Raw genomic sequence first — 19,424 nt, 5'->3', positions numbered from 1 at the left:
AAGGTTTAGATTTAGAATTATATAGGTTTTTAAAACCATGACACTTTTTTTTATACCAGGGATTAAACCCAGGGGCAATTAACCACTGAGTCACATCCCAAGTCCTTTTTAAAATATATTTTATTATAGGGTCTTACTAAGTTGCTTAGGTCCTCACTAAGTTGCCGAGGTTGGCTTTGAGTCAAGACCCTTATGCCTCAGGCTCCCAAGCTGCTGGGATTGCAGTCTGTACCACCATGTCCAGCCCATAACACATTTTATAGCAAAAATATAAAACATTTTCACATCTAGAATGGGATAAGGAAAATCATCTTCAGGCAATGCTTATCAACTCGTGGGCACTGATGGGATCATTCAAAGTGGTTTCCATGTGCCAGCAGTGTTCAAGACGCTAGGGACATAGTGATTCTCAGGCCAAAGTCGCTGTCCTCACCAAATATATTCCTATGGGGGGAAAACAATAGAAAAGTCAGAAAAATCTATAATTTGAGGCAATAAATGACGTTTAGATCAATAAAGTTAAGAAGGAGGATCAAGAATGATTGAGTGGGATAATGACACTTTTCCTTGGCTGGTCCTTTCTCATAGGTGTTTCTCTGACTACTCTAGGGAAAGTAGCATCCCAGCCTATTCCTCTCCATCATTATATGAAATTCTAGTCTTCATATGTTTTCAGAGCCTATGACTCTGCTGGGGAAGCCCTCCTCAGAGAGCAGGTGTGAATGGGGGTTCCCTTCCATACTTTGTATTTTGTCTCAACTCTTCCAGTCTCCTGGGGGCCTCATTCCTGAGGTTTTGCCACACTTCCTTCAGGGGACTCTCATGCTTCATTGCCACAACCAGAAGAATAAAGCCTTGCAATAAGTCAGGGCATGATTTCTAGTGCTGTTGTCAGTGCAGCAAAACTGGGGGACATTTTACAAGGCAGATGAAACCCTGCAGATGGAAAGTCACTGTGATGACATGACACATGACAGTGAGGGGTGGGGGTGACTATACAGCAATATCAGCCTTGGCTGTTGTCATGATAACAACTCCCCAGGGCTTTCTGTAGTCTCTGATATCCTCTGCTTGGCCTGCTTGGCAAGCTCTGATTGCAGCTCATTGTTGAAATGGGACGCTGGAACATGACCATAGTGGCATTCTCCTTATCATTTTATCACCATAGACACTCTTTGATGAAGGGTGTGCGGATTGTATTTTGAATGTATATTACCAAGGTGTGGTAGGAATCATAGGGTGTTACAGGAACAATGAAAATAAAAGCTGGGAAGTGAGGAATTCCCCTCCCCAATATAGGGAAATAATTAATAAAAAGTATGAAAGAGAAGCTAATACATGTGGAGAATACGTCCCTGTAATCTATATTCTGTCTAATGTGAAATCCAGATGGAAAAAAGTGACAGAACAGAGGACAGACATGAAATACTATGAAAAATTTCCCCTAAATAAATGTCAAAGAAGGACAGTTTTGCATTAAGCTTGGAGACATGCTTCTGAGATATGTGTATTGAATAGAGTGATTGGGTTTCTGGAAAAGCCACTAAAAATTTTAAAATTAATGCTTTTGTATACTTTTAAGTTCAATTTTTAAATACTATTATTCTTTATTTTATTTTTGTGCTGTTTGGGATCAAACTCTCTGAGTTACATCCTTAGCTCTATTGTTCTGTTTTTATGTTTAAAAATGCTTAACATTAATAACTAGAATCAACAAATGGGACTTACTCAAACTAAAAAGTTTTTTCTCAGCAAAAGAAACAATAAGAGAGGTAAATAGGGAGCCTACATCCTGGGAACAAATCTTTACTCCTCACACTTCAGATAGAGCCCTAATATCCAGAGTATACAAAGAACTCAAAAAATTAGACAATAAGATAACAAATAACCCAAACAACAAATGGGCCAAGGACCTGAACAGACACTTCTCAGAGGAGGACATACAATCAATCAGCAAGTACATGAAAAAATGCTCACCATCTCTAGCAGTCAGAGAAATGCAAATCAAAACCACCCTAAGATACCATCTCACTCCAGTAAGATTGGCAGCCATTCTGAAGTCAAACAACAACAAGTGCTGGCGAGGATGTGGGGAAAAGGGTACACTTGTACATTGCTGGTGGGACTGCAAATTGGTGCAGCCAATTTGGAAAACAGTATGGAGATTTCTTGGAAAGCTGGGAATGGAACCACCATTTGACCCAGCTATTCCCCTTCTTGGTCTATTCCCTAAAGACCTAAAAAGAGCATGCTACAGGGACACTGCTACATCGATGTTCATAGCAGCACAATTCACAATAGCAAGACTGTGGAACCAACCTAGATGCCCTTCAATAGACGAATGGATAAAAAAAATGTGGCATTTATACACAATGGAGTATTACTCTGCATTAAAAAATGACAAAATCATAGAATTTGCAGGGAAATGGATGGCATTAGAGCAGATTATGCTAAGTGAAGCTAGCCAATCCCTAAAAAACAAATGCCAAATGTCTTCTTTGATATAAGGAGAGTAACTAAGAACAGAGTAGGGATGAAGAGGATGAGAAGAAGATTAACATTAAACAGGGATGAGAGGTGGGAGGGAAAGGGAGAGAGAAGGGAAATTGCATGGAAATGGAAGGAGACCCTCAGGGTTATACAAAATTACATACAAGAGGAAGTGAGGGGAAAGGGAAAAATAATACAAGGGGGAGAAATTAATTACAGTAGAGGGGGTAGAGAGAGAAGAGGGGAAGGGAGGGGAGGGGAGGGGGGATAGTAGAGGATAGGAAAGGCAGCAGAATACAACAGACAATAGTATGGCAATATGTAAATCAATGGATGTGTAACTGATGTGATTTTGCAATCTGTATACAGGATAAAAATGGGAGTTCATAACCCACTTGAATCAAAGTGTGAAATATGATATATCAAGAACTATGTAATGTTTTGAACAACCAACAATAAAAATTAAAAAAAATAAAATAAAAATGCTTAACATCCAATTTAAGGAAAATTTTATTTGGGGGACACAATTTTAAGCTCAGATAATTAGATTTCCCTTTAAACTTTTCAAATTAGGGTCGGGGCTGTAGCTCAGTGATGAAGCGCTTGCCTTGCATGTGTAAGGCACTGGGTTCGATCCTCAGCACCGCATAAAAATAAATAAAGATGGTATGTGTCCATCTACAATTAAAAAAAAATTTAAAAAAAACTTCTCATTTGTATTATGAATTATTAATTTAAAACTTATAAACAAATGAGGGAAAATTAGACTTTTCTGAAATATTTCAACACCAAATCAATTTAGTGAGATTTCATAAACCTACACGTCAAAACTTATCATTACCCATTTATAAAATGAGCTTATAAAACTAATCTGAGTAGACAACATAATATTAAAAATTATTAATTCTAAAATACACATACACCATTCCTAACACAAAATATCAGTATTACAGCTTTGATTCTCTTATACTCTTAATTCAAAGTATTTTCATGTTGAAATTCGCTCACTATTTCATGGCCAACTGAGCTGGTGAGGCTGGACTCAGAGACAGTGAATGGGACAGATTCTCAAAAGCCTCCCTAATGACACACCTGAATCCTATTCATAGTTGTGCATTAATTTTTCCACCCAGCTTGTGTCCCAGCCTTCCTTGCACAAGTCTGTACCTTCCTGAGATGGAGCCATAATTACCTGTTTTTTTTCTGCATGAAAATCTGCAACTCACACCAAGTCATCATGCCGCTTGATAGGTTTCATTATTCTTGATCTCTTAAGAAACAAGTATATCTCCTTTGAAGTGTCAAGTCTTCTGAACTTGATGTAATTCTGCCTTTCTTCACATTTATTTCCTAACTTATAGGACTATTTAATTTTTACAGGTATTAAGGTGATATATCCTAATGAATTTTAGGTCACTCTCTCGTACAGGTAATTCACCCAAGATCTCTGAGACTGCACATCAGTAGTTGTCAACCTGTTCAGACTTGAAGCAGGGATGGCATAGGCTCATTGAATATGTTTCAGTTGTGGGAGGAAGTAGTTCTATGACTAGGGTATTGTTAACAATGGAAGTGACAAAATGCCTCTTGTCTGGGTCCTCATGAACTTGGGCTTTTTTGCCTGGTGTCAAATGTCCTAAAGGGGGTGGGGGTTGAATGTTTTAAGTAAGAAGCTGGAGGTGGAGCCCAAATAATCCCCCATTTGCTGATGGAGCCAAAATATATACACACAGGAATGAGCTCACCCAAGTAATCAAGGGCCTTAGCGAATTTGAATGGAACAAACCCTCTTCTGCTCAGAAGGAGAGCCAGGTTCCCTTCGCTTCTGAGATCAAGTTTAATTTAGTTAACATTATACTGAGAACTCTGTCAAATAAAAAAAATTTTGTTGAATGTAATTTAGGTATAGTTATGCTTTCACATTATATTCCTAACCGAACCCTTAACATGTTATGTTTCTCAGAACATTTTATTTCCATATGTATTTTGTATCAACCACTGTCTCTTCCATCTATTCCTCAGCTTAATTCTGAAGATTCTTTAAGATCCAAGGGAAAATATTTCTCTTCTTCTACTTCACATCATTTCTCCTGTCAACAACTCTTAACAGCAGGCAGCCTAAGACAGCATGGATCACAAGCTCTTCAGTCTTCTATCTGTAGACAGACCTTCTTCCTTCTCACTACATTATAATCCCCTAAAGAGAGCCAGGCTGCTTTGGTCTGTATTATAGCAACTAAGGAATCTCTCTCAACCTGCAGCACTGGAGAGGCACAGAAAGAAAGGAGAAAAATCAAAGGAAGAGAGATTATTTAGAAAAAAAAGGGGTGGGGGGGAGGTCCTAAGAAGTTGTGTGCAGGAATGGATCCTGAGATGAGTCAGTGGTTTGAACAAGATCCTGTGATGAATTAGTGGTGAAGCCCAAGAAGGGATATAAGTCTGAGGTCACCAGATGTGATGGCTCTTTCCACTTCTGCCTTTTTCTAAAACTCATCCACCCTACCCTTCTGACACACCGTGTCCCATTCATTGGAAGAGACAACAGCTTCTGTGTAAATTTCTCTTGGATTTGATTCTGATCAGAAATCCAGAGGAGAGATAGTCACGTTGGGGATAGTTTGGACACATGAGTCTTCCCAGCCTGTGATACCTCCTCACTTGCCTACCCCTCAAGAAATGTCTTTTTTGTTTTGTTTTGTTCACAATAAAGGGATTGAACCCAGGGCCTCATGTATATTATGCAAGTGTCTACCACTTATCTACATTCCCCAGTCCAAAAAATGTGTCTTAAATTCATTCCATATCCGATATATTTACATTGTGGATGACTGGCCAAGTACTGAATATACAAATAGGAGTAACACAGAAAACAACAGGAAGGATGCTACCCTCTTGTGGCAGAGCAAGGAAACACACTCACAAGCAAACAGTTTACATGCTAAGCTTCCTTTACTCAAATGATGAAACAATCACAAAAATAGTTAAAGGTAGAGTATGGGTTTTGTTTTAATCTTAGATTTTAATTTATTAGTACTTTAATCCATTATTATGAGCCCAATTGTGTCCCCCATTCTCCAGGTTTGTATTTTGAAGTCCTAACCCCCAGTACCTTGTTTGAAAATAGGCCATTTCAATGTCATTAGTTAAGATGAGGCCATGCTGGAGTAGGATAGCCTCCAATCCAATATCACAAGTGTCCTTATGAAAAAGGGAAAGTTACACACACACACAAACAGAAAATACCATGAGACTATAAAAGCCATGATCAGCATGATATATCTACAAGTTAAGGGACACCAAGTATTGTCAGCAAACCAACAGAGCTGGGAAAGAGGAACAGAGCAGATCTTTCCTTAGGACCTTCAAAGAGAATGTGGCTCTGCTCATACCATGATCTTGAATTTCAGACTTCTGGAGCTGAGAGGCAATAAATCTCTGCTGTTTAATTCACTCAGTTTGTGGTATTTTGTAATAGGAGCCTTAGAAAACCAATAGTTCTATTTACTTTAACAATAACTTTGAGCTTAAGGTTTTAGGCTTCAAAATAAGGCATGTATTTGAGCTGAAAATGGTGTGCTGAATTCAATATGGCAAATGCCATATCTCCCAACCATAAATTGTGTTTGTTGGAAAACTTGCTGGCAACTTGATTTTACATTTATACTATCTTCTGGATCTATCAGTTTAGCAAGTTTCCTCAACCAGTCTTTTTGTCCTTACAACATTCATCGGGTAGGTAAATGTTTATATTTTTGGAGTAAATTATTTCTCAACTAGTGATCTCTGTATTATCTTTGGTGTCTGTTATGGTTTAGAGATTAGGTGTCTCCCTAAAGCTCATGTGTGAGACAATTCAAGAACATTGAGAGGTGAAATGAGGGTCTTAACCCAATCAGTATGTTACTTCCCTGAAAGGGATTAACTGATTGGTAACTGTAGGGTGCTAGGTTGTGACTGGAGGAGGTGGGTCCCTGGGGGCATGCTGAGCTTAATTTCTCTCTGCTTTCTGATCATCATGTGAGCTGCTTCACTTTGCCATGATGTTCTGCCTTACCTTGAGCCCCAAGGAATGGAGCCAGCCTTTTATAGATTGAGAACTCTGAAACCATGAGCCCCAAATAAACTTCTCCTCCTCTAAAATTGTTCTTGTCAGGTCTTTTGGTCTCAACAGCAAAACTGCTGACTAAAACAGTATCAATGTTTTATATGCCTGCTCTCTATTTAGATCACAGCTTCTTGAATATCCGTATCATATACTATTATTAAGCTTTCTGGGGATTATGGGCCTTCTAATTTTGGAAAATTTGCATGATGTTCTTTAAAAAATGATCCTGGTATTACATCTATAGAGATACAATTAATAGGATATATCTACGTATCTATCTATATGATAAATATATATTCATGCATATAGTACATATTAGTGTATTATATATATATATATATATATATATATATATATATATATATATATGGAGAGAGAGAGAGAGAGAGAGAGAGAGAGAAATGGATGAATAGAGGGAGAGACAGAAAGAGAGATTTTAAGGAATTGGCTCATACAATTTTGGAGGCTGGCAAGTCCAAAATCTACAAGGTAGGCCAGCAGGCTGGGTAGAGTTGAATATAAAAGTCCAATGTACTCTGGTGGCAGAATTCTCTTTCTTGGAAGAGGTGGTTCTTTTTCAATTGAGGCCTTCCACCTGTTGATGAGGTCCATCCAATTTTAGAAATTGGCTTTACTGAATGCCTACAGATTTAAATATTTAATGTTAATTCTCATCTTAAAAATATCTTCACAGAAACATCTAGAAGAGTGTTTGATGAAATATCTGGGTACCATGACCTAGCCAAGTTGATACATAAAATTAGCCATCAAATCCCAAATGAACCTGCTTCCTGGAATTTATGCCTTTTTGCAGCCTCCTCCAACATTGAATCAAGGTGACTTTGTAACTTTCTTTAAGCAATAGAATCTGATAGAAGTGACCTGAACAAGTTCTGGTCCTAGACTTTAAGAGGTCTTATTTTCTACTATTACAGTCTTGGACCCCAGCCGCCATCTGAAGAAGCAATTCTGTTGGGAGTCCTTCAAGGAGGAAGAGACCCCAGTAGAGAGAAAACCCTAAGGTAGAGAGAGGTCCAGCCAATCTGGCTTTCTAAGTCATCTTAGCTGAGAACCCAGGTCAGCTTGATCCTCCTGTCTCAGTCAAGTGTTCAGATGACTCAGTATAAAGATGTGGCGTAATTGCATCTCTAGAGTCCCGCCCAAATCACATACTCATGAAGTAATAAATGGTGGCTATTTTAAGTCACTAAGTTGTGGGGTGAAGTATTATGTACCAATAGATAAGTGATATTTATGCTAATTATTTCATTAAAACAATTATACTAAATGGAAAGGTTTAGGATCCAGAACATTACCTCATCAACGTGTAAATTATAGTGCTGTTTTACACATTGAAAAAATCAGCTCATTTTTCCTTAGATTGTCATACAACTTGCTACTTCTATTTTCAGACCAGTGTTTTACATGGCTCTATTTCTCTACTGAAGCTCTTGCTTACCTACTGTTAATTCCAGGTTAGCTTTTTGCCCAAATTGGATTGAATTGGACTGAATTGGACTAGGAGGAAAAAAAGAAAATCAAATTATTTTCTATACTACCCATTTCAACCTAACCATGGCTGACCATTTCTTTGGCCTTTCAATCTCAACTATACACCTGTGCCAACCAAGTCAGACTTGGGAGAGAAAAAAATGGAAGAAATAAAAGAAGAGAAAATGGGGAGAAAGAAAGTTCAAAGAAACAAGTCAAAAGAGATTAAAGCAGGATTGGGGTTCTCTGAAGCAAGATGCAGAAATTAAATATAAATGTAAAAAGAATTTTAAAGTTTCTTTTCTTTCATTTTCTGGAGCACAGACATGTTGATTAACTCATAGGGACATATTTAGTTTCACAGAGAACACACTTCCTCTAGTGTTAAGTGAGAAGTGAGTTACTTTGCATAAAGTGATGCTGATTTTCCCTGTGAAGCAATGAGCCCTTGAGGTCTGATCTGGAACAGAAGACACCTGAAGAACCAAGGTCTACAGGGAAAACTGAGAAGGTTCAAAGAGAGGTCAGTGACCTGGTGACTTGCTTTTGGCCTAGAAGAGCTTTTATGATCCCTTCCTCCCTCCCCTGCCTGACCATCATGTAGAGATAGAGGGTAGTAGGATTGTATAGGTAACACCAAAGGGTGAATTTAAGAGTTTCTCTGTTAACAGTAACACAGTTTTATTAGCAGAAGGGTAGCAAATGTCACTGGGCCATTTCTAATGGAGAAATACAGAAGCTTTTGGCTAATTATTACAGGCAGTGGGGTTGAGCTTGGTCTTCATCAATGCTGTGGGAAGCACAATAAGTAGGTTTGTGTGTTCTTAACTCTCCACTGGGATCACAGCACAGGTGGGAAGGAAATAAAGGGGATTTTAGGGACTCCTGACCCTTCTGGGTATAAGCTCATTAAAAATTAAATAAATGAGCAAAATAAGACAAGAAAGAGTGGTTTAACAGATGACCATAAACAGGATCCTGAGGAATTTTAGCAGGTTTATCTGAACAACTGGTGTCAGGTATTGTGGTACCTTCAGTATTATTTTTTTGGCTGAGAATTTCTTTGGCTATTCTGGGTCTTTTATTCTTCCAAATGAATTTTAGAACTGTTTTCTTTCCCTAGTTGTGTGAAGAATGTCATTGTTTTGTTCTATCTCCATGTATTTATATAGTTTCTGTAGGATTTTTTGGTGTTTATTTATAATTTCCTTCCATTATGATCAGATAAGATAAATATCAATTATATATTGATCTTTTTGATTTGTTAAGAGTTGTAACTTAACCTAAAATATGGTCTATTTTGGAGAAGGTTCCATGATCAGCTAAGAATAGTGAATTTGTCTGTTTTTATATAAAATATCCTATGTCTGTTAAGTCCATTTAATTTATAATAATTTTAGGTATGAGGAGTCTTTACTGAGTTTATGTTTAGATGATCTATCTATTGGTGAGAGAGATGTGTTGAAATCACCCAGAATTTTGTACTTGGATCTATTTGAGCATTTAATTCTAGTCGTGTTTGTTTTATATAAGTAAGTGCACCAGCATTTGGGGCATAAATATTTACTATCATGGTATCTTCTTATTGAACTGTTCCCTTTACCAGTATGAAGTGATCTTTATCACTATAACTATATTGATCTGCAAGATAAGCATCTTGCAAACAACATTAGTTGGATCTTATTTTATAATCCATTCTGCAAGCCTGTGTCTTTTAATTTTATATTCAATAGAGAGATTTTTTTATTAATTACTGCCATTCTGGATTATTTCTAAGCCTTAATTTGGTTCTGTTTCTCATTTTCTTAGCTACTTTTCAAATGAGATTTGTCCATTTGTGAAGTCTTGGGTTTGTTTCTAATGTATTCTATGTGGAGTATTTCTTTTTGTGCCAGCTTAGTAGGCATAAATTCTTTTAATTTCTGCTTATTTTGGAAGGTTTTTATGTCCTCTTTAATTTTGAAGGATAAATTTAATGGATATAATAATCTTGGTTGACAGTTATTTTCCTACAGGGCTTGGAACACACCATTCCAAACTCTTCTGGCTTTTAGAGTGCTGAGAAATCAGAAGTAATTCCAATTGGCTTGCCTCTAGATGTGACCTGACATTTTTTCTTGAGGTATAAAAAATTATATTCTTGTTCTGTATGTGGAGGATTTTAATTGCAATGTGTCTTGAAGAGGTTTTCTGTTTGTTTGTTTTTGTTTTTGATCTTGTTTATCTGGAGTTCTGAATGCCTCCTGTATCTAGATGTCCAGCTCATTCTCAAGATTTGGGAATTTTCTGTTACTATTTCCCTGAAGAGAGTATCCATGTCATTAGCCTGCATCTCACAATGCTCTTCAATTTCAATGTTTCTTAAATTGATTCTCTTAATGTTGTTCCAGAGTTCTGTACATTGTGGTCATGGTTACATATTTTTTTTTTTTGCTTTAATACTGTCTGAATGTCGAAGGCTGGACACCTTGCCTTTGAGCTCTGAGATTGTCTTCAGTGTGGTCTACTTTATTAGAGAGACTTTCAACTGAACACTTTATTTAATTTATTTTGTATTTCATTTCCAAGATTTCTGTTTGGTTCTTTTTCAATATCTCTATCTCCTTATTGATTTTCTTATTTATATCTTGCACTGACTTACTTATATCTTGCAACTGACTTCATTCAGTTGTTTTTCTGTGTTCTTTTGGAATTCACTGATCATTTCATAATCACTCTTTTGAATTGTTTGGCATTTCATTCACTTCAATATCTTTGGGGTCAGTTGCTGTTGAATCATAAACTTTAAGAGGTGTCATGTTACCTTGTTTTTTTGTATTTCTTTTATTCCTATGTTGGTTTTTATGAATCTGTTGGGATGGACTTCTTTTCCACTCTTATACATGGGCCTTTTTAGGGCACAATCTTCTCTTGCCAAAGTGTTCTGAGATATCAGGTTATTATAAAATTTTCAACATATTTCCAAATGGGTTTCATAGTATAGTTTCCCTGTTAGTTCTTTGGTAATGCTTGGTGTATTTTGATACATTGTACATTGTGCCAGAGCTTGAGAATTCCACTTTTCCTGTGGGTCTCAAAACAGTAAGGTCCTCTTTGTAGATCTGGCAATTGTATTGTATTACAGCAGGGTATATGGGGTACCCACTCTATACCTCTATAATTGCTCTTCTTTATTAACCACTCTGTAACAACCAATCAGCACAACAAGAGCACGCACGTGTGCACACACAGACACACAAAAGAAAGAAACAAAAGAGAAAAAACTTAATGCCCAACTGTCCATCTTTTAATTTCTTCTTGGGCTCTGTACTGAAAGAGAGAAAGAGCACACACTGGAGGTTATTAATTCCTTCAATCCAGTTGAGCTGCCAGTTGGATTGGCCTCAAACTGAAGCTGGTTGAAATAGCTCTCACCTTTCCTTCTCACCTGTGTAAGGTAGGATGGAATGGGAAGTCTGTAGTACTGTCAATTGGAATTTCATCTGGACCTATCAGATGGGTGCAATCCCAGGGTGGGGCTGTTGCACTTCTAAGTGAGGAGTTTCAATGATTGGGGCTTAGCTCTAATCAGGCTTTAGGGACTTTGTTGTCTGGTATCTGCTTTGGAGAGATTAGATCAACACACCCTTAGGGCCAGGCAGATGCCATTCTCTGCTGGGTGTCTGGATCTTAGGAAACTCCCAAGAATTCTACTTGCATAATCCACTCCCCAGGAATGTGGCCTTCCTGGGCTTAGTCCCCTGAGTGAATTCATTTCTGTCTGTTCAGTTTCCTGACCCTCTTCCAGTGGTCACAAGAGCCACCAGAATCAAAAGGAAAGTGGTTGCTCTCTGACTTGGATCCCCTTGGGTAAAATTATCTGTTTTAATTTAATTCTCCTAGGTACATCCTAGGCCACACAGCAAATGCTTTCCAGGACAGCGTGGCAATGTTGCTACAACCTCCTGAGCTCCAGCAGCTGGCAAACTCCAGTCCTTTGTGCAGCCTCTGAATCAGCTAAGATATATATATCTGCTTTTTAAAACTTTCCCTTGTACATCTTGAATCTTGAATACTCATCTCCTGTTATGAGTACTATTTTTTACACTTATTTATTATGTGCTAAATTAATTTATTGTTTTAAAATGTTATTTGTTAAAAATTTTATTATTTTCATGCTCAAATTATCCCTCATTTTGTCATGTGGAATTACTTCATGCTGGATTCTGTGTCCATGTGTTATAATTCATTCATATCTTGCTTTCAGCATAAGCTATTCCAGGCTTACCTTGTACTTTCTCTGGCATAGTCCTGGAATTAGCCATTTTCCCAAGGATCCATGGTCCTTTTAGTAAAAAAAAAAATGTATATATAAATCAAGCCTGGACTCTAGGTGTGCTCATTTTTCATCAGGTGTCACTGCTTTATATGGAAATATATGTATTATAAATAAATCTATGTTATATATAAACACATAATATACATAATCTTGAGTTCATGTAATACATCCAATTCCAATCCAATACCATAAGTTTTCTAAAAAAAATACATAGTGGAAGCCAAGTGTGGTGGCGCATGCCTGTAATCCCAGTGTTTCAGGAGGCTGAGGCAGGAGGATTGGAGTTCAAAGCCAGCCTCAGCAATGGTGAGGCACTAAGTAACTCAGTGAGACCCTGTCTTTAAATAAAAAACAAAATAAGGCTGGAATTGTGGGTTGGTGTTCGAGTGCCCCTGAGTTCAGTCCCTGGTACTATCCCTAACCACCCCCACCCCAATCCACAGTGAAAATTATTTATTTCCAGCATTTGAAATAAGGAGTAATACAACATTCCTTTCTTTAAAATATTCGACTTTGTTTTCCTCTTTTGGATAAGAAGTTCCTGAGTTCATTCATGCATGTATCTAACAGTCTTTTGGCCTGGAGGGTATTGCTTCCTTCAGAACAGCATATAGCTTTCCTTTTTCCAAGTTTCTCTTGTTCTGTATTGAAATTCTCATGGCATTCAATGTTTTTTTTTTTTTCCTGTCTATATTTGTAACTCCTTTTTAGAGTGAGAAACTTGGCTCCCATTATTGTTACACGCTTACCCGTTTGATGTATCATCCTGTACGTAACCTATCTCTGCTTTTCACTCCCACCCCACCTCCACTTCCACCTATGTGTGGACACCCTGATTTCCCTGCTTGGGCTCTGATTCCCTCTTCAAGGCTGCCACTCTGGTGGACACCCTTCTCACTAAGCTTCCCACGCAGAGCAGTTCACCTGTGCATCTACTGTTGGTCTCTGAAGGATTCCTTCCTCTCCTTGCTCAGGCTCTGAAGATCTCCTGCCCTTCCTTGGACTTTGACACTCCATCCCTCCCCATCACAGAGATGCCCTCGTCATTCTGCTTGGGGTCTGACATCTCTTATTGCTCTTCCCTTTGTGTGTGCCTTCCTTATCCTACCTGGTCTCTGACTCCCACTATGGGCCCTGACCTTTTCTGCCCTCACCATAGACACCTGCCTTGCTCTTCCTTAACTAATGACTTCAGGACTGAAATACTCAGAAGGGGAAGACCTCAGCTAGATTGTTTAAAATATGAAATAATAGATCAATAGATACCTAGATTTTTAGGTGTTTTGTCTAGAATCACAGAGAAAATAAATGACAACATAGGTATAGGCAGCTGTGTGTCCTCACAGGGACCTCATCTCCCTGGCTCACTATTTTACCCCCATGAATAAAAATTTGTGACCATTTACACATTTGTTTATAACCAATGGTAATTCATGCTTTTACATCAGGGTCAATATCTAAGTTTTGTGCTTAAGAATTTTTTCCATTCCATGAATATCTAGTCTTAGCCAGATGGGTGGCAATTTTTTAAAAAAATTTATTCATGTGGCTGAGGACATGGAAGCCCTAAGAAGCCACAGCCTTTGTGGCATCCCAGGAATCCAGCACTTCCACTGAGTGTCGTGGTACCATCAGAGCTGATTTCCTTTCAAAACATTTATTTGGAACCTTGCAAGAGAAAAATACCATCATCATAACACAAACATGAGTCCCTCAAATAGTTTCTTTAATCACTGTTCAAAGAAGAAGAACATTGTTCAGATAATCATGTGGGGAAGTGTTTCCAAAGCACAATCTGAAGAATGTCATCTCTGAGAGATTCTTATTGAGATGATTCAGCAGTCAAATAGCATTAGAAACTTTGCAATTCATAATGCACATGAGTGTACTAAAGACTCTAAGAAATCCTAAAGTGAAGAAACTTTGTATAACCTGGTGCTGTCCAAATTTCCTTAACCACAGAGCTTCTGTTTAGAATTATACCTACTTTGGCCTTATTTACTTATTTATGCAATGGGCAAAAAGATTGCATATTACATGTAGCTACTACATGGAACAAATTAGGCAAAAATATGTAAAGTATTATTTTATTTGGCTTTTTCATTGCAACTAAAAGGCCTAACAAGAGCAATTAGAGGAGGGAAAGTTTATTTTGGGGGCTCACTGCTGGGAGCCATTACCCAAGTAGGTATGACAATTTCCTTGCCAGCGTACCCCATGTTGCAGTGACATTGAATGTACTTAACCTTGCTCAAGGACCAAGGCAGATTAGGGTGTTCCCGGTTTTAAGATAATCGTGTTTAGGGCGTTCCCGGTTTAGGTTCCAGGTTTAAGGTTTAAGATTATTCCTGCTGGGAATAGGGCGTATCCTGCTGCCTGAGTTCCCCTTGAGTTCTCACGGGATTCAGACAGTATATTTTGGAGATAGAAGCCCAGTGGAGGTGGATTTGGGCAGAGAACGTGGATTTCCCCAGAACGTGATTGTAGACGGCTGGTGTGAGTTCGGGAATAAAGAGTTGCTGTTTGAATCTACAAGCTGTGTGGTGGCTCATGATTGTGTGCCCAGCCAGACTGCGGCATTTGTGCCCAGCCAGACTGCGGCATTTCAGAAGTCTCAGTCTATAAACAGCCAACCCCATTCTTTGGGACATGAGATGAGATAAAACACCATGGTAGAAATGTGTGGCAGAGGAAAGCACCTGGGAACATGGCACTGGTGGGGAGGGGCAGGGAGGGAGAGAGAGAGAGAGAGAGAGAGAGGACTCAACTCTCTAGGTATAAAATATAAACCCCAAAGGCATAACCCCCAATGACTCACCTCCTCCAGTCACACCCTACCTGTCTGCAGTCACCCAATTAATCCCTATCAGGGGATAATGCATTTATTAGGTGAAGTCTCTCATAATCCAATCATTTCACCTCTAAACTTCTTTGCATTGTCTTACAAATGAGCTTCTGGGAAACACCCCATATCTAAACCATAACAAGCATATTGTGTGTGTGTGTGTGTGTGTGTGTATATATATATATAAACACCATACTTGGTATATTGTAGGTGTCTACTAGGTGCTAATTCCTTTTCTCAGATTTATTATTTATTGAACATTTTAATTTTTATTATTGAATGAGTAATCTAATTTAAAATATGGTAGAGTGCCCCTGAGTTCAATCCCTGGTAATAAAAAATATATATTTATATATTTTATTATATATATTTATAATAATATATATATATATATATATATATTTTATTACCAGGGATTGAACTCACACACACACACACACACACACACACACAAACACAAGGGAAAACGTGAAGTTTTAAAAAGAATATAACATTTTTAAAATATTTTATTTTTTAGTTGTACACAATACCTTTATTTTGTTTATTTATTTTATTTGGTGTTGAGGATTGAACACAGGGCTTCGTGCATGCTAGGCGAGCGCTCTACCGCTGAGCCACAACCCAAGCCCAGGATATAACATTTTTAAAAGTTTGTTCCACTCCAGATTTCCATGAAAAATTTTTTATGTACCCTTCCAGACATTTTGTGTGTACAACATGCAGACATATATGAAAAAGATACTTTTAACATATTCACAATAACTGAAATAATGGACTTGCATTCATTTGTACTTCATCAGTACCTCTAAGTCCTTTCATTTTGTACTACATTAGTGTGTTTTTCTTAAACTCCAGAGTTGGATAATGTTAGGGCTTTACAGTCATGTCCCCTAAAGCCCTAACATTAGGGGACATGAGCCCTAACATTAAAAAAGAGATTGGGGGGTTATGTATATATATACATATTAAGTATAGTTACTACAGAATACTAAACCATTAATTCCTTTAAGGAGTATTTAGCAAGGTTTTACAAGATATATTTTACATTTAAGGTGATTTTTTTGTTATTATATACAACATACACACACACACACACACACACACATAGTTGTTTGGGAGTCAACCAAAAAAATCACCTTAAATGTAAAATATATTTTGTAAAACCTTGCTAAATACTCCCTAAAGGAATTAATGGTTTAGTATTCTGTAGGAACTATGCTTTATTATCTTTCACCTTAATAGTTACTACTTACCAGGTATTATATCTCCGTATCTCATCCCTAAGGGAATATGAGTTCTTTGAGGACTTGTCCATGTCTCGTAATGATCTTGACATATTGAAGGCATTTAATAAATGTGGTTTTGATTAGTGGAGGGAGCATCCAGAGCATCTGTTCTGTCCACTATAAACAGAACTCAGAGGAGGTGGGTGCTCATTCACTCATTCATTCATTCTGGGATAGGTAAGGAGTGAGAAGAAGAACTTGGGATCCTGGCAACAGAGTTAGATCTGAAGCGCCAGAGAGAAACCAGTTTGTAGGAACTCAGATGGAATATAAATTTGGGGATGGGTTAGGGGGCACATTTAAGTAATTCTTAAATGTAATTAAGTAATTCTAGGCTTTAGTGTTTTGCAAAGCACTAAATCAGTATGTCTACTCACCAACTGCAGCTGTCAATGTGTAGGCCCCTTAAAAACTTCAAGCGCTAGAATCACATGCAGCTCTTGCTGTCTGTTCTCTCCTTGATAATATACTTCATTTCCCAACAGAGAGGTGCATGGCCTGAAGCCCCTGCTCCAATACCTGTGCTGGACCCTCCTAAAACAAAAGCACAGGAAGCTGAGCTGTAGCTGATCACCAGGTTCCACTGCCTTCCTGATTTCCTCTCTGGATCCTTCTTTTTTGTTCCCTTCCTTCAGTCTCTTCCTTGTTTGGATATTTACCCTTTGACCCTCTTAGCTAATCCCTCCCCTTCTTTATTGCCCTGCATTATCTTCTTTTACCGGTAATTACAATCAATCAGTTTTTTCATGTTCTCCTTCAGTGAAGGTTGGGGACAATGCAAGTAGAATATGCACCTTTTATTAGGTGATTTGAACTGCATTCTGGATTAACCTCAAAACTCCCCAAAATTGGAAAACACCTTCCTGATCCATCACTGAAAGGACGAATCATTTTTATATTTTAGGACAATTTCTTATTAAAGTTCTTGGCTCAAGGAGAAGACACGTTAGTTGCTTTTCAGCAAGGAGTAGATCTGTGCCTTTACCATGGCTCGCTGCCGCCCCTGTGACCTCAGGGTGCTGGTAGCCGTTGCATGTGGGCTGCTGACGGCCATCATTTTGGGACTGGGCATCTGGAGGACAGTGATAAGGATCCAGAGAGGTAATGTCACCCTGTTTCGCTTTACTTTGAGAGAGAGAAGGCATGAGTCTCTGTCCATGACATATGCCACCTGACATAACAATGCTGGAAAGTAGCTTGTCCAGGCTAAGGCTGCCCACCACATTGCCATTATGAAATACAAGAGTCAATGATGGCCAGCAGGCAGCTGTGTATGTATAAATACACACGGTGTGTGAATAGGCAGCATGAAGGATGACACAGTTGAGTTTTTATGCTCTTTTAACTCTTGACTGACTTAAAGAGTAATAATTAAAGTCATTAGTAATACATTTGGATTTGTTTAATTCTACGCAATTAAGGTAAATAGTTATGGGTACTCACAGCCAATCAAACACGGGCAGAATAAAATTTCATTTCAACAAGGATGTTTAGAAATAAACAATAGAGTTGTCAGTAAAATGACCTCAGAGTTTGCATACAGGCTTTCTTCTTTCCTCTTTTTATAGTTAGAAAACAACTAAAAATTAAGATATTAAAATAATTTTCCTGGTTATTCAACATGTTGTTATTAGTCTCCTGGTGTGTACATTGCTAATGTGTGAAATGGCATTAGGAGGGGCAGGAGTGTATGAGACGATGGCGTTAAGGAGAGCCCTCAGAGCTCACAACAATCTCTATGCTGTGCCCCAAAATAGAGAACATTTCTGATGAAACTGAGTAAATAGGGGCAACTAATGCCAGTCAGGAGAGGCAGGAAGAGAGGCCATCTGCCCTCTAAGTAGACTGCTGTAGGACCACAGTGCATGACTGCAAAGGTCCCCAGTGAGAACAAAAGGGGTCAGATACATGGGCTGCAGTTCTCTGGCCCCAAGGAATAATATTTAGAGAATATTGTATTAATATCATTTAGAGAACTAGGAAAATAATTGATCAGAAAAACATAAGATTTAAACTTGGGGAAAATGTACTTTTGTTTGCTTAAGTTTTGTAAAATAGTTTATTTTAGGTTTTAAAAAATTGTGAACTAGAGCTATTTCTCCCTGGTAAGCTTGCTAAATTGAGGAGCTTCATTTAAAGGGTAAATATTTAAGAAGTCTTCTTTTCCTTTATTTATAACATCTAGTTTTAAAGGGAAAAATTGTGGTGATTTTAAAAGGACACAGAATAGAACTAATAAAACAAAGACCAAAGTGCAAAAACAACATGAAGAATAAGATAGGGAGGGGGATAGATTATATCAAATCCAAAGACTCAGGGGGAGCTGCTTAAAATAAATACAAAATAAGACTAAGACCCCAAAGGAAGAATAGAGTAACAAATGTCCCATTTCTAAAAGCAGAAGCATACTAGCTCTTCATAAAAGACTAAATTTTCCATTGTTCTGAATTTTCCAATTGAATCTTTATATGAAGACATCCCTCAATTTTTTATTAAACCCAGTAGAAAAGGGGAGGGTCATCACTTTTGTTTAAAGAAAAGGATGGAGACTGGTACTATCTGCTGTTGCTGTTTGCTTTGTCCATTTTATTTATTCATAGTGTGTTCATTCCATTCCACTTCATTTTTTTCCCACTCACTTCCTTCAGTCTATTGCTCCTCTTTCCATCCTATCCCATCCTATTCATCCCATCCCATTCCATCCCATCCCATCCCACCATCTCATCTCCTATAATTGTTGGATGTTCTTTTGGTTCCTCTACATAGGTATAGAAATATATTGTTTTTAAAATTTTTAGGGGAATAAAGGTCATGAATATCTCTGAGAAATTCATGAAAACTATGATTGTCTTATTCAGAAAAAATGTACACAAGCATACATGTTAAATT

General features: G+C 37.9%; 1 protein-coding gene across 1 annotated transcript in view; it reads left to right on the top strand.

Annotated features, from left to right (window-relative positions):
* Positions 1-17,521: 17,521 nt before the first annotated feature.
* Adgrg7 (adhesion G protein-coupled receptor G7) overlaps positions 17,522-19,424 on the top strand; it is a 53,450-nt gene continuing 51,547 nt past the window's right edge. Inside the window, exon 1 of the mRNA XM_046455331.1 lies at positions 17,522-17,636. Within this exon, the coding sequence (XP_046311287.1) occupies positions 17,522-17,636 (115 nt within the window). The remainder of the gene's footprint in view (positions 17,637-19,424) is intronic.

The sequence above is a fragment of the Marmota monax genome, unplaced genomic scaffold (assembly GCF_021218885.2).
Source record: "Marmota monax isolate L192 unplaced genomic scaffold, Marmota_monax_Labrador192_F-V1.1 WCK01_AAM20220418_F8-fsc00053, whole genome shotgun sequence".
NCBI lineage: Eukaryota > Metazoa > Chordata > Mammalia > Rodentia > Sciuridae > Marmota > Marmota monax.
This window is presented reverse-complemented; position numbering and strand designations above follow the sequence as displayed.